The 17,221-nt window shown below is 38.5% G+C and overlaps 1 protein-coding gene across 1 annotated transcript in view; it reads left to right on the top strand.

Moving 5' to 3' along the window:
* Window positions 1-17,221, top strand: part of LOC124555203 (RNA exonuclease 1 homolog) — a 221,774-nt gene that overhangs the window by 97,661 nt on the left and 106,892 nt on the right. The window contains exon 4 of the mRNA XM_047129048.1: window positions 17,022-17,138. Coding sequence (XP_046985004.1) covers window positions 17,022-17,138 — 117 coding nt within the window. The remainder of the gene's footprint in view (window positions 1-17,021; window positions 17,139-17,221) is intronic.

Raw genomic sequence — 17,221 nt, 5'->3', positions numbered from 1 at the left:
ATAAAAGTGTCCAGAATCACTTCCTTGAGCTCTCCACTCAAAAAAAGTCTATCTCCATATGACTCCAGTAGTGTTCCACCACTGTTTCACTCCAATCCCCACCAAAAATACATCATTCTTATGTTCTTCAGACATGAATTGGCTCAACTTGACCGCTTTCATCAATAAACCAACATACTGTACAATGTTTAATAAAGAAATGTTAAACATTCTGCCACACTCAGACCATTTACAATAAATCATAGTTTGTTCATTAATAAATAAGTCAGCATTCTCATGCATATGTGATAACAATAAATGACAGTAAAATAGTGTTCAAACAATTACTTGGGTTTGTTAGAAGCATCTTTTGACACTTTTTTCAATGGTGATGTCAAGTAACACATGTGATTGCCAACTTTTAAGTAAAGTTACTGGCAGAAATAGTAAAATACTCTTTAAGTGGTTACACAAGAATGACAAGATATGGGATATTCATGCTGCATTCAGTTGTTATATTATTGTGGACGAACATTTGCATAATGAAAAAGATATAAAGAAGTAGTAAGTCAATTAATAAGATAGATACAGATGTGTAACTTCCAGAGATGTAAGCTATAGTGCCATGCTTCATTCGAGGCATTATTTGTTTTAATTGGATGAAATGTTTAAAAGTTGTTAATTTTAAGGTTCATAGTTTTTTACGTATTGAAACCATTGTGTCATGGGCTGTGCCATCATTTTTCTTATGTGGCAGATATAGCCAGATTTTATTTGTTATGAAACTGTGATTTATTACTGAATTTCTAAGAGTTGTAAATAGCCACATTTAAGACTGCCCTATATTCTGCGATTTGCCCTATTCTGCACCATTTCTGGTGCATGTGAGCAATGGCCCTACACGGGCTCCCTGCTCTTGGATTTACCAACATCTGGCCGTGCTGACCTCCGTTGTACCTGGGGTGACCAGTACTGGTTGCTTCAGCTGGGGCTGGCCGCGCTGTGCCCTAGGCCCTGGACTCTAGGCTGGCTGTCCAGTGCTCACTCACACAAACGTAGTCACCTTACCTTATTCCAATTCTAGGCGACCGAATAACTCTCCTATGTAAGCGTAACATTAGAAAGGTGATACTACAAAAAAGAAAGTCACAAACAGTGAGAGACCAGAAGCTGTTATATATGTACTTACTGAATACAGCTCTCTCAAACTGTACAAACATATAAAAAAGTTTAAAAAATGCTACTCAACACAGATACTATTCACTTCACCACAGAAGTATGTAAGAAAAATATTAAAGCAAACTCTGTATGCAGAACAGTTACTACTGTTGTTTCCACTAGCTGCTCCCATGTCAGTGAAAATAGTCATTAAGTAGACCAGGGAATTATGCAGAAATGAAACTCATATTTGCGTGAAAGCAGGCATGTAATATTAGAAGGAAAATATAGTATTTCTGTCGGCATGATAACACTTTACCAACTTTGCTGTTATATGATGAAATAAAACTTCTCTTTATTTTGTTTCCTTTACTGTATAGTCGCAGCTGTGAAGCCATTTGCATATGTATGGATAAATGGAGCCCATCAAAATGGCCTGACTTAGATTACAGACCAAAAACACCTGAAAAAAATTGTGCATTTAATTGTGTAATCATAGGCTACAGCCATATTATTCGATGTCATGGCAAATGCATCTGCCACAGCAGTTATCCTATGTGCCATTTAGAACTCTATGAATGAGGATGATTGGAGATGTGTGAATGGAAATGTGGAAAAATAACTTGGTTGAGGAACTAAATTATGTTTGTAAACATTCAAGTAAGTGTGGCAGAGAAGATTCTCAGTTAAATTTATATAATAAAAAGTGATAATATAAAATTATATATAATCTAGAAATCAGGATGTGGTAGTGGGGGAAAAAATCAATAATCGGGAAAATAAATACAGTACAACAATACTACCACGAGGGAAATGGGAGAAGATGAGAAGTATCATCATCCAATTACTAGGTGCTGCTGTTATCAATATTTATGTTGTGTAAATAATCAGAAACCTCAGCTAATCCCACTATTAATGTGTAATTGCCACATTTAAATGCGTCTGGATGTTATCTTGGCAGGAAAGGAAGGCAGGTGTGCATCAAATTGCCAGTCACTTTGGAAACATATGGAATACTGGCTTTGGTGATTTTTCTGCTGATGAATTGAGAAATGTTTAAACTGTGACTTAAAATCTGGAACGATTACTGTATTGATAATTTATAATTTCATTTGATAGAAAGCACTTCAGAGTACATTTGACAGCATTAGTGATTTATCTATTCCAGAGCACAGTCATATAGAACAGAGATAAACATTTACAGCACCATCATCATCTAGTTGTGCTCTGTGGCTACAAAATTTGCTCAATGAAGAAGCTGATTGGAAACAAACTTGACATTTTTAAGGAAGGTTGATGAGGAACTTTTAAACTCTGAAAGACAGAGGGGAGTGTTTGTATAAGCATTACTAACCACTCGTAATGCGCAGGTCTGTTTTGTCAGTTTGGCCATTTTGAAAATACTGCAATTTAATTGTAAAGTCTTTCTCATAAGCTGTCTTTACTATGATTCATACCAAGTACTACTTCATCCCTTGCTTTCCACCCTAAATATCTCCTAGACAGACATTTATTAAATGACAACAGCAGTCATATTCTGAACACATTTTCGCCAGTTTACGCTTTTATCATACATACCCTTTGAGGCATTTGTGACTGAGGTGAAACAGTCTAGTCTGTTGTACTACAGGCATATGTTAACACTTTTGAGACTGGCCATGTAGATGAATATTAGACCAAGGAAACTGGCTATTTACGTTGTTATTTAAAGCATTACTGGCATGTATACGTTTGATGGATTTTCAAGAGTAACACATACCAAAAAAGGGCCAAGCTTCAAGATCTATTTTTCATGTTTACTGTAGCTCTTTGATGGATTACAAATTAAAAACAACATTGACAGAAAATATAATTATCCCCTGGACAAAAAAGTGGACGATGTGTTATTGAGAAATTTATCTGTATTGAGGTCCAAATTTTTTGCTCTCTCTCAACAAATGTGACATATTTGTAGCAGGATTACAGAAAACTGCAAAATCTAATGCATAGATACATCACATTATTCAATTCAATCATCTTAGCTCAGCCATTCATGACAACAGCTGTTACTTTCTCTAATGTTTCTTTCAAAATAATTCTAGAAATTGATAACAGAAGGCAGAACCAGTCAAGGGACAGGTCATGAGACTTCCGTACTTGTTCTCATGTGAAACAAGTCCAGTTTTTGATCAATAGGTGGCTTGCATGTTGAGAAAATTGTGGCCCAACAGATACTCATGTGCAGTCTTTTTAACACAAAGTTGTGGCCAAGCTATGCTCAGGCTCGGTCTCCAAAGTGTTAAGTATTTTCCTTTTCGTTCTGATGCAACATGGGTTAGACAAAACGAGGGGACTTCCCTTACTTTTAATGAATTATGGATGTTGGAGCATCTGGGTCAAATACTGCTGTCATATTAGATGTATTGAGAGAGGGTGTATCTAGGGTTATGAAGGCCTAGATACATCATGCGAAGACATCTGTGTAGAGTAATTGTAGGTCAAAAATAATTCATAGTGAATGAGTTTGCCAAAAATTGGAAAGTATTGTCATAAAGATTGGCATAACTGACATGACTGTATTGACATCATTAGTCGTCCAGCTAGTTGGGTCAAATGGTTTCTATGATCTGCAGCTGAGCGGTAATCTCAAATACTTTATCACCATGTGCATTTACTGGACTGGATCTGTCAGACCTGTTACAATTCAGCAGTGCATCTGTGGTCATGCCAACTTGGTAAGGTCTCCAAACAATGTAGTAGTACCCTAGAATTGATTGCTCCAGCATCACATGTGCTATTTTCTCTACAGATATCCTTTAGTTTTCCAGAATGCTTACAACAAGTCTAAGTTTCCCATTGCCTTTTGATTACCATTTTATATATTTGTTGCTATTGCCCTAAATTTTTCAAATAATGTGACATTCTGTACCTATGTCCCCAACTACTTACATACACTGTAAGCCGCCATACAGTGTGTAGTGGAGGTTATCTTGTATCACAGCCAGCCACCCCTTTTCCTATTCCACTCACAGTATAGCTACTGTATGAGTTCCGGTTTCTCGTATCTTGTTTTCGTGGTTCTTGCACAATATCTACATTGGTGCTTATAGAATTGATGTGCAGTATGTTGCAAATACTAAACTTTCTGATTAGCGTTTTGCAAAAATAACACCTTCTTCCCTTCAGGGATTCCAATTTGAGTTCACAAAGCATCTCCATAATATGTGCTGATCAAACCTACCAGTAACAAATCTGGCTGCATATGACCCGACCTGGTGAGAATTCCAAACTCTTGAATAATACTCAAGAATGGCTGATGCAAGTGTTCTGTATGAACTCTCATTCATAGATGAGCCACACTTCCCCAGAATTCTACCAATAAACTGAAGTCTATCATTCACCTTCCCTACAACCAACATTACATGCTCTTTTCTTTACATGTCACTTTGCAACATTATGCTCAGATATTTAATTGATGTGACTGTGCCAAGTAGAATATCACTAATACAGTATTCGAAAGTTGCAGGATTATTTTTCCTACTCATCTGCATTCACTTACAGTTTTCCACATTAAGAGCAAGCTGCCATTCATCACACCAAACAGAAATTTTATCTAAGTCATCCTGTATCCTGCAGTCACTCAATGATAACACTCCCATATGCTATATAGTCATCAGCAGTTGCAGATTGCTGCTCACCCTGTGTGTCAGATTTTTTTATGTACATAGTGAACAAGAATGATACTATCACACTCCCCTGGGGCACTTCTGACAATACCCTTGTCTGTGATGAATACTCACTGTCCAGGACAGTGTACTGGGTTCTATTACGTATGAAGTCTTTGAGCCACTCACATATCTGAGAACCTATTCTTCTGCTCATACCTTTGTTAATGTTAACAGTGTTCAAGTGGCACTGTGTTGAATGTTTTCCAGAAGTCTAGGAATATGGAATCTGCCTGTTGTCCTTCATCACCGTTTCACAGGATAACGTGAGAATGGGGCAAGCTGAGTTTTGTTCAGGTGCTGCTGTCTAAATCTATGCTAATTTGTGGGCAGAAGATTTTCTGCTTCAAAGAAACTGATTATATTTGAATTTAAAATGTGGTAAAGAATTCTGCAATGAACTGCTGTTTATGAAATTCGTCAGTAATTTTGCGGCTCTCTTCTTTTGCCCTTCTAATATATGTGAGGCACCTACTCATTTTTCCTGTCGTTTAGGACTATAACCTGGGCTAGTGCCGAATCGGAATTCTATCCGTATATGGCGAATTATTTGTTTTGATCTCCGTCAGTTGCTTTTCAGTGTCAGTGATGCCTATCTGTGTGATTTGTACGGGATTCTGTGTGGTGGCTGAAAGGTGATATGTTTGTACAACCCTCCCGCATGAACGATTTTTTTTAAATATGAAACTTAGGTCTGCATCTTTCCTTTTGCTAGTTTCTGTTGCCACAGCAGCACAGCCAGTGAGTACTTGAATAGAAGCCTTCAACTAACTAAGCAGTTTTATGTAGGACAAGGATTTTCTAGGATTTTCACCAAGATCTGTCATTAATGTGTGATGGTGATATTATTGTGTGCTTCAGGTACCAGTCTTTTTATAAACACACAAATGCCTATCAGTGTTTGTCTGTAAACATTTCCATGTTCTTTTTGAAAGAAGAGAGCCAGAGTCTCTGTTTCCTCGGCATTTTCCAAATTTTGGTAATGCACCACAATGGTCTTTTCCATCTGATTATTTGGTACATAGTACTCCAGAGTGCATTTTACAATTGGATTAAACATTACCCATAATTCCTTTATGCCAATCGTATTGGAACTAAATTATGATCATTCATTGTCTAAAAAGAATGCAAACAACTGCCAATCTTTTCTTTACTGTGGGGAAAAGCTCTTTAGCCTTTATCGTGGATTTACTAACTTGAGTAACTATTATGACTGTGATGACCTCTTGATCACTAATCTCTGTTTCTATACCTAGGTTTCTCTAAGGTCAGGCCAGCCTGTAGCTACAAGATCTGAAATATTTCCATTGTGAGTGGGTTTTCCCCCCATACGTTCACCACTGAACTTGCAATTAGATACTATTGGGTTCTCTCTTTTCATTATGGACATTATTTTCGATTGATGTATATTTCAAGAGCGTTGTCATTCATTGTATCAAGTGCATATTTTGTCCAAGATTTTTGAACTTCTATATGATTATCCAGTGACAGCACTTTCATGTAGCTAACAGCACTGTCAACGAACAATCTAATAGTGCCACTGACCCTATCTGATAAATTATTTGTGTATACTGTGGTCCCATTGTCATCTTTGGGGAACACTTGTTGTTACTTTTGTTTCTGTAATATTCACTACCCAGTATGCCATACCGGGTCCTATTAGTAAATGATTTTGTGAGACAATAAAGTTTCTGTGAAGATCTATGTATGATTGTATCAGGGTTGCCTTGTAAGTTTTTACCAATGTCCACTACGTAGCACAATTGAGATGCGACACTACTACTAGTTTACAAATTGTCATTTGTTGTTAAAACAATAGCAGCTGAGAAATTGGCCGTGTAGATTGTTTACTATGAGAGTTTAAAGAAACTGTTGTGAAAAAATGGAAATTTATCACAAAGGTTTACGTTAGATGATTTTTATGAATGCCTAACTCAATAACAATGCCTCAAACTGCTTCCTTCATCTTTAGGCAATCAATAATTTTCAGAAAACACTGTTTACAAGCAATTTGCAGAATTTTGTTACAGCCGCACTTCCGTGAAGGTTAATCAAATTTGATTCCCATTACAAAATAACATAGACGCTGTGCATGACACAACGGAAGAAGATTGGCAAGTTCAGGATAGAGGTATCTGTAAGCATGTCAAAGACTGCTATAAATTTGATTTCACACAAACATTTATCAGTGAAAAAGATTAGTTCCTAAAGGATTCTGCACAATTTGACTGGAGCTCAAAAACAGTGTGAGGAAATGCTTATAAAATTTGACCATATAAATGCAAAATTGGGATGCGATATTGTAACAGGATATAATTTGGATATATTTATATGTGCCGGAAAATGAGCAACAATCGGGTTCTCGCTATTCTGAGATGAAGCGAAACTGACAAATGTGGTTTATTTGCAAAGCACTTACTAGAAAATGATTGCTTATTTCTGTGGTTAATGCGTGACGAGTTGTGATCGTCACGTTAGGAGATGAGCAAACTGTCAGTGATGAATGGCGTATGACAATTTGTTTGACACAAGTCATCAACAAAATTGAGAAGATGGACTGTAAATATTGGATTGTTCATCATCATGACAATGCCAGTTGCCACACAGCACGTTAAACAGTTGATTATAAGATGGAGGAAAAAAACTGAAGTAATGTCTGATTGCTTGTATTCACCTGATTGAGTGCCTGGTGACTTTTTTTCATTTCATTATGTCTAACAAAAATGCAAGGACAGTGATTTTCATCAACTCAAGAAGCTTTTGAACTGTTGCAAAATGGTAGATTTTAGGCACCAATACCAGAGTGGAAAAAAAGTTTCCATAATTATTGGTTCAAATTTGTGAGTAAGTATGTATACATTAAAGGTGAATATTATGAGAAAAAATGATTTCTATAAAAAAAGTTTTCCCTTTCTTCTTTTTGCAAATGGTATTTGCTGGCAGATGAAAGCTGCGTGTGCTGGACTGAGATCCCAACACAGGACTTTTGCCTTTAGCGGACAAGTGCTCTACTGACTGAGCTGCCCAAGCAATGACTAGTGACTCATCCTCATGACTGTACGTACTAGAGATGGACGATCCACATCTGGACTAATTCAGAGATCATAAATTTGACTGGAAGTCTTGGTGGATGTATGTGTCTATTAAAATTACAAAAACTGTAGGGAATTTGAAAACACTGGATGATCGCAGAAAAAGCAGGTACAACATGTTTTTTAGATCTGTTTGTTTTATTCCTCATTACGTGTTTCGGGCTCTGCACTTCTTCAAATGACCTGACGAACATACAGTAAATAGTGTACACAAAAAATACGTGTCGTAAATAAACAGTGTAGTTGCAACATATTTGCACAACAGTTATTTTTAATAGAAGAATACGTACCATTTTACGTAAGTGTTAAATATAACATTGACATGTATGTCAAAAATAGTCAGGAAAACCATGAAGTTAAACAAAATAGCAACAGCAACAAGATACGACCGAGTGAGGTGGCACAGTAGTTAGCATGCTGGATTCAAATTCGGGAGAATGATGGTTCAAACCCGCATCCAGCCATCCTGATTTAGGTTTTCCATGATTTCCTTACATCAGTTCCGGCAATTGCCGAGATGGTTCCTTTGAAAGGGAACAGCCCACTTCCTTCCCCCCTCCTTCTCTAATCCGATGGGTCTGATAACGGTTTTAGTGTTTGTTCCCCCCCCCCCCCCCCCCCTTCCCCCCTCCCCTCCTCTCCCAATACCCCAAACCAACCAAGCAACCAACTAGATACAATGACCTAACATGGAGAAAACTTACAGTGTAATGATAGGAATCGCCTTTTGTGTCTGTTAGGTAAACAGTCTATCAATAGATGGTGTAACTGTAGTAGCACTACTTTACATCATCATTTCATCATTGTCATTAGTTACATACTTGTCCGTAATAAAAGTTAGTGTTGAAAATGATAGATGAAATATAATATGTACTTATAAATTTTAAGAGCTATTCATGCCGACCTATTAGGCAGGAAATCATATGCAGAAGGATACTTTTTTTTATATACACAGCATAGTTTTATGTAATGGATAACAGAAGACTGCACATAATGTGATTAATGCAAAGTAGCAGGATGAATGTTTCTCTATACTTAAAATCCCTTGCAGTCCCACAAGAACATAATAGTGAAATATGTAAATCAAGTAGATAATTTCTTTTTCATTTTTTTATAGAAGAGATTTACAGGGAGACTTAGAGCAGCATTGTGAACATGTATGGAAACTAGTGGCGAGAAACAGCTATACCTAGTGTCAGATCAATAAGCTTGATTTTAATTGGTAGCAAGAACTCCAGTTTCAACCCAGAAACCACTGCAGTGCTATTTCGTCATGGGGTTATATTAAGAAAGTGTCATCGTTCTACCAGAAAAATTGTATAAAAGGAACTGGATTGCACCATAGACAACAGTGGGAACACATTTCTGTACCAATTGTCATCTCATAACATTCCCTGCCATACAGGTATATGAAGGCATGCTGAAATGTAAGGCCTCCGAATTTTGTATGTGAAAACTTGTAAAGTTTTTTGAATAAAATAAATGTTATAAATGTTCTACATCTTGATCCTTCATGTATACATATTCGCTGACCTCTGCCATTAGAGGACTCTGAATTGTAGTGTGTAACATGGTAGTGTTTTACTTAACTGCCGGCGGTGTGGCCGAGTGGTTCTAGGCGCTTCAGTCTGGAACCGCGCGACCACTACGGTCGCAGGTTCGAATCCTGCCTCGGGCATGGATGTGTGTGATGTCCTTAGGTTAGTTAGGTTTAAGTAGTTCTAAGTTCTAGGGGACTGATTACCTCAGATGTTAAGTCCCATAGTGCTCAGAGCCATTTGAACCATTTTTTGTTACTTAACTAGGTTGGTGCATGAGAAACAGCATGCTGTAATCAAGTTTTGAATTCAGAGCGTTCGTCCACACATGAGCACTGTGACATATACAATGATCTGATGCCTTTGGTTCACTGTCATGGATCATCTTTCATACTCTTCCTATTTGGTACAATCCAGTATTCATCCATTTCCAGAACTTGAAAGACCACCTTCAAAAGCTTCATTTTGTTAGTGATGAAGTGGTGAAAGCAGAGGTGAGGTTGTGGCTCCGCCACTAAATTAAAATATTCTACAGTGATGGCATCACCAAACTGGTCGCTAGTTGGGAGAGGTCTCTAGTTGGGGGAAATGTGTTCGTTGCCTGGGTGCCTATGTTGAGGAATAAATATGCAGACATGGAGAATAAAGCTGGAGAATGTTAATAACATTTATCTTATTTAAAAAGCATTAAGAATTTTCATATAAAAAATTCGAAGGCATTCCTTTTCAGCGTGTACTTGTATTACTTTGTCATAAGTTCAGACAGTTTGTCTGAGGAATCCTGCACCTTACAAATCATGTATGAAATGGTGTTCAGTATATCATCCATTCAAAAGTTGGCTGAATGGTGTGCAGAATGTGAATTTTACTTAAATCTGTGATTGAAATAATCATCAATGATTGAGCACAGTTTTGAAAGTGGCCATAAAATCTAGTTTCATGAAATGAGGATCCCGTCCTTAGCCACCCCATATTTGGATTCTATAATGCACCTCCATGACAACCACTTTACTGAAGATTAAGATTATTTAAGTCACAATGTGGAATTGGGCACTGGACATAGAAAAGCAAGTAAGACTGGCCATAAAAAAGTGAAAGTAGCTGCAGAAATGATTGTGTGAAGCTCACTGGCCATGTTACCTTTGCTTTTATTTCATTGGTCCAGCTGTAGGTGCGGCTCTCTTTTATGGCTGCTAGTTTCCATAGATATTAAAACTACCAAGCCTATGTATGTTAAACATTTGCGAAGCTTCTCAGCCTCTGCCTCTTTACAGAGTGAGACAGCTAATACAGGCCACCTAATATATATCCAGAATGAGTAAATATGTTGAGGTGCAGTTTTTGAGAATTTATAGCAGACTTATGGTGAATTTTGTGACATACACAAATAATTTTTAACGTTTATAGCTGCTGAATTGTGAAACATTCTTTTTTAGTTTTTTTATGGAAGTGTATATTTTTTCTATGGTATGAGAAGAACCTTCGAACAGGACTTCAGTGATAAAACACGTATGGAACTTGATCAAATAGTAACAAGAAAACAAACAGTGCGACAAATCACTCTCCCTTCATCAGAAGAAGAGGTCTCACAAACATCTGCCCCACTGTACCAAATGTAAGCAAACATGTTAACACAGGTATGAATTGTGTGTTTCTTATTTTGACTGTGATATCAAGTGCTCAAGATGTTGGTACTGAGTATTGATACGTGCTGTAAAGGATTTCTGGACAGACAATACTGCATGTTGAATTTTATCTAAACCCACCGATAAAAGTCTAGAAGTGTTAAGTCTGGTGAGTGTGCAGGCCATATTGTTGTGTTTCCTGAATGGCCAATCCAGATGTTTTGTTAAGATGGACTATAATTATCTCTGCGGAATGTATCTACATATATACTCTGCTAGCCACCAAGCGGTGTGTGATGGAGGGCACAATTTGCGCCTGAGTCATATCCCCCCCCCCCCCTCCCCCTCTGTTCCACTCTCGGATCGCGCAAGGGAGAAACGACTGTCTGAACGCCTCAGTACAAGCTCTTATTTCCCTTATCTTTGAATGATGATCATTACGCAATTTGAAAGTTGGTGGTAGTAATATATGCACTACATCCTCGGTGAAGATTGGATTTCGGAATTTAGTGGGCAGCCCCTTCTGTTTAGCGCGTCGTCTATCTGCAAGTGTGTTCCACTTCAAACTTTCTATGAGAGTTGTAATGCTCTCGCTATGGCTAAATGTACCAGTCACGAATCTTGCTGCTCTTCTTTGGACCTTCTCAATCTCTTGAATCAGACCCAAATGGTAAGGGTGGACGAACTAACGTATTGTAAGCTATTTCCTTTGTTGAAGGACTGCATCACTTCAGGATTCTACCAATAAACCGCAATCTAGAGTTCGCCTTACCCGTTACTTGTGTAATCTGATCATTCCATTTGAGATCATTTTGAATAGTCACACCCAGATACTTGATGGATGTTACTGCTTCCAAAGACTGATCATTTATTTTTTACTCATACATTAATGGGGATTTTTGCCTTGTTATACGCAGTAGGTTACACTTACTAATATTGAGAGATAACTGCGAGTCGTTACACCACACATTTATTTTCTGCAAATCCTCATCAACTTTCGTGTGATACTACTTTCCTGTAGACTACAGCATCACCGACAAACAGTCTAAGGCCACTGTCAATATCATCAATCAGATCGTTTATGTAAATCGTGAAAAGCAGAGGACCTATTACGCTGCTCTGGGGCACACCTGAAGTTACTCTTGTTTCTGTTGAAGTTACCCCATTCTGGACAACATACTAATCCCTGTCTGTTAGAAAACTTACTATCCAACTGCATATGTCATTGGATAGACCATAAGCGCGCACTTTTTGTAGTAGGCGACAGTGCGGAACTGAGCCGAACGCCTTTCGAAAGTCGAGAAATATGGCATCAACCTGGGAGCCGGTATCTAGAGCCTGTTGTATATCATGCACAAAGAGGGCAAGTTGTGTCTCGCATGACCGCTGTTTCCTAAAACCGTGCTGGTTTCTGCAGATGAGCTTCTCAGAATCTAGAAAGGTCATTATGTCTGAACACAAAATATGTTCCATGATTCTACAACAAATCGATGTCAGTGAAATTGGCTGGTAATTATATGCATCCGATTTTCTACCCTTTTTATAGATTCCTATGACCTGGGCCTTCTTCCAGTCCTGTGGAACTTTCCGCTGTTCCAGTGATCTCTGATAGGTAATGGATAAGAATGGAGCTATATTTGTAGCATAGTCAACATAAAATCTTACGAGGATACCGTCTGGGCCAGATGCCTTTCTGGCGTCTAAGGATCTTAGCTGTTTTACAATCCAGATACACTAAACACTATGTCAGCCATCCTTTCATTTGTTCGATAATTGAAAGGGGGAATGGTGCTGCAGTCCTCTATTGTAAACGAGTTTTTGAAAGCTAGGTTTAGAATTTCGGCCTTCTGTTTATCATCATCAGTTACATTACCCATACTGTCAGCAAGAGAAGGTATGGAATTATTTGTAACATTCATAGATTTTACGTACGACCGAAATTTTTTGGGGTTATTTTTAGAATCTGCTGGTAAAGTATTGCTTTCAAATTCGTTAAGAGTCTCTCATTGTCCTTCTGACAGCTGCTTTCATTTCGCATAATTTCTGTTTGTCAGCGGTGCAGTGACTACGTTTAAAACGCCTGTGCAAAATTCTCTGCTTCTCAGCAACTTCCTAATATGTTTGTTGTACCAAGGTGGATCCTTTCCCTCCCCTATCCCCTATACTTTTGCTAGGCACATACTTCTCTAGCAACCAAAGATGCTCAATATCTTTGTGTCCCGCGGTGAATGCTTGGAGCTGACTATGAAGATATTCATTAATGACACTGCAGCTGGCTGCACCCTGCACACTCGATAGCTGCTGGAAGAGCCTCTTCCACATCCTGGACAAGCCCCCCCAGCAAGCACACCGAGTGAACGTTGGACTTCTTCCCCGCTCTAGCCGCTATGTTAACATTGGAGCTCCCAATAACTAACAAACCCCTACCCCCACGCGCCTGTCCAGACCTTGCTGAAGGAGCAGGCACTATCCTGGCAGAAGGTGCAGTCTGATCTGGCTCAGTTTCTCCCCCAGCATCAGATAGCACACTGAATGTATGGGACATCCGTAATGGTGTTACCACATGGATTGCCTTATAGTGAGTGGAAAGTCTTCCAGTAACTGTGGCAGCATATCTGTATGGGCAGTAGATGTTTGCTGCACATACTGATAGACAGAGGTTGGTGTTTACCCACTTCCTTTAGCCAAAGCAGATATTCAACTGACGAGTAGTGCATATTGCTACGATTGAGTTGCTGATGGTCTGTAAATGATGCTTCATCCAGAATCAATATCTTGTATAGGAGCTCCACATCACTTTAAATTTTTTGTAGATACCATTCAGAGAGATGTAACCAAGTCTGAAAGTCACCGCCATGACACTGTTGATGGAGCAAAACGTGGAAAGGATTAAGTGCATTGGAATGTAATATTTGCAGAACACCCATTTGGCTTATCCCACTGGCACATTAAAGGTGTGTTGCAATAACATATGGGTTGTTTTACCGCTGCTGGTATGTTACTTGCATTTTTCTCATCAATTGTAGTTCTTTTTCACTAGCATATTTTATTCATTGAACTTCCTATTTCTTGATTTTTTTTTTATGTTACAAAGACAGAGTTTGAGGGCTTGATATGATAAGGATATCTTTCAGCATGCAGCAGCCACTGCTGTAATAGTTTCACAATATTTGCCATAAATGAAAATCGTATCCTCTTCTTGACTGTCATATACATTGTGAAAGGCTGAATAGCTTCACGAGTAGTAGTCTGGTCAGTACAACAGCAGAGCACAGACTCGTGGGCTTCGAGTGCACAAGGAAATACACAAACTCCACTAGGGTTACTTGTTTGCAAGGTTTGATACAGTGGGATAGACATTTTGGGGATATATTCGCCTAACAGCAGGACAGTGGTTTGCAGCGCTGTTACCTTGTTATTATTTGATCAAATTCCACACGTTACATCATTGAAGTCCTCTTCAGAGACTGTTTCCAATGTTGCAAAAGATACATATAGGTACATTTAAAATAATTCGGCTGCTATATACGTTAAAAATTAGATGCATATCTCTGAAAATTCACCACATTACTATAGCATAGTGAAAACTGCACCTTGGCATGTTTACTGCTTCTAGGTATATTTGGGATTGCCTCACTGTGCATAGGAATCCTAGGAGTAAGCTTACACCCCATTTGACAATGATGATTGAAGTCATGTAAGTGTGACTTGGATACTTGTATCCACCAAGTCTGCTGCAACTCTGAGCTCACTTAACGATCCTCTGTAGAAGGATATAATATGCAGGTTTTGTCAGTAACAGAAACAGTGGCTTGGAAGAATGCATTTGCTAAGTTCATAGAAAATTCATAAAATACTGCCTGGACAAAGAGATTATTGCATGCTTTTATCGATTCACAGACTGTGGAGGACAAACCTCGCCACCATAAGACAGAAAGAAACGCAGTAAAAAAAGTATTAAATCCATTGATTCTTGCCTATTTTTCTCTTAAGATTATTCCTTGTTTCCTAAGTAACAGCCAGATGTATAGCTACAGCCTATCAGGGAACGCACAGATAAAAATTTGTAGCAAAGCAAACATGTAAATTTGAATGATTGGTTGTCAAACTAGCAGCACAACTACACCATTGTGAAACTTCTTGGCAGATTAAAACTGTGTGCTGGACCGAGACTCGAACTCGGGACCTTTGTCTTTCGCAGGCATGTGCTCTATCAACTGAGCTACCCAAGCACGACTCACACCCCGTCCTCACAGCTTTACTTCTGCCAGTATCTCGTCTCCTACCTTTCAAACTTAACAGAAGCTCTCCTGCAGACCTTGCAGAACTAGCACTCCTGAAAGAAATTGTGGAGACATGGCTTAGCCACAGCCTGGGGGATGTTTCCAGAATGAGATTTTCACTCTGCAGTGGAGTGTGCGCTGATATGATACTTCCTGGCAGATTAAAACTGTGTGCCGGACCGAGACTCGAACTTGGGACCTTTGCCTTTCGCGGGCAAGTGCTCTACCAACAGAGCTCAGTTGGTAGAGCACTTGCCTGCAAAAGGCAAAGGTCCCGAGTTTGAGTCTCAGTCAGTCCGGCACACAGTTTTAACCTGCCAGAAAGTTTCATATCAGCACACATTCCACTGCAGAGTGAAAATCTCATTCTGAATACACCATTGTTGTTTCCCAGTTTGTTATTAATCTTTCAGCGAAGGAGATAGACAATGATCTTGTTTCCGTGTCAAATTAATACCTAAACTTTGTTTTGAATTCACAATATATACCAATTGTAGGCATTAGAGTCTGAAATAAAACATCTTAAAAAAGTGTTCGAGAAAAATAGCTGTAATAAAAAAAATCAGCATGTACTTACCAAAATTTAAGGAACAGACAATTTGGGGGTTGGGGATGGGATGGGAGAGAGAGCCAGCTGAGAAACCACCTGCAGTCCCTTCCGAACATGGAACAGCTGATGAACATCAAACATATGCTACAACCTGTGAAAGACAGCCTCATTTTTGGGACACATGGATAATTGTAAAATCCCCTGTGAAGGTGCTATTATTTATATTGACCAGACAATTTGAGCAAAGGTTGAATGCTGTGTGGATACGAAGAAACTTTGAAAAGTCAGAAAATTGGGCTCCAAGAAATGAAGATCATGGTCCACACCACTTCATATTGGGTTCCATAGTAAAAGAAGCAGGGAAGATGGATTTTAGTGATGACATTGTAAACAGAAAATGAAGTTGTGTACTGGGCACAGTGTGAAAATGGGTGTAGGAGATGATGGAGCAAGTTTGATCAGTAAAGAGTGGCATTAAATGCATAAACGGTGATGCGTTGGGGGTGGCGGGACCGGGGGGGGGGGGGGGGGGGGGGGTCGTGTTTGTAGTGCTGATGGTAAGTGTAGTATTGTTTTCCAGTGACTAGTTTCCGTAAGTGTTAAAATTACCAAGTTCACATTTGCAACATTTCAGAAGCTATCCGCTCTCCGCATAAAATATGTGTATGGAAATAATTGAATGCTTGAGACTGCTAATTTGATTTAACAACTGAGGTGATTTATCCTTTAAGGTTCCCTCTGCGCTAATGTATCGATGGTTTATGTTGTATCTTATTCACACTGTTTGTTGAAAAAATTAATTAATCTGTTGCTTGGAATGCTTTACTTTTGTTATTATTGATGTTAACTTGACTTTCAGAATCTGAAAATTAAAAAAAAAGGTGGATTTAGTACTCCCCAGTTCATGTGGACTTATGGTTTATTGTAAAAAGTTTATGAAAGACACTTATGTTAATGCTGTGCTGCTGCATTTCCTCATTTTTTTATAGCTCATTCAATATGTGCTTTGTGTAAAATGTAATTTATCATTCTCGCTTTTAAATAACAGAACTGTTGTACATGTTATCTGATGTTGTGCTTGTTATGTTACAGGAAGAAAAAGAGGATGATAAACCAGTAATTGGAAAGAAACGGGTTGCTCATGAAGCTGCCCAGTGTGTTACCAAAAAGTTCATTATTCCTAAAAAGGTTGTACCAAATCCTGGAAAGGTATGTGTGATACACAAACGTGACACTTGGTTTTATTAAGAATTTCATAATGTGCAAATTCATTTTACTGAGTTCTCCTGATT

Source organism: Schistocerca americana, chromosome X (genome assembly GCF_021461395.2).
Source record: "Schistocerca americana isolate TAMUIC-IGC-003095 chromosome X, iqSchAmer2.1, whole genome shotgun sequence".
Taxonomy (NCBI): Eukaryota; Metazoa; Arthropoda; class Insecta; order Orthoptera; family Acrididae; genus Schistocerca; species Schistocerca americana.
The sequence above is the reverse complement of the archived record's forward strand: the minus strand, read 5'-3'. Positions and strand labels throughout refer to the sequence as shown.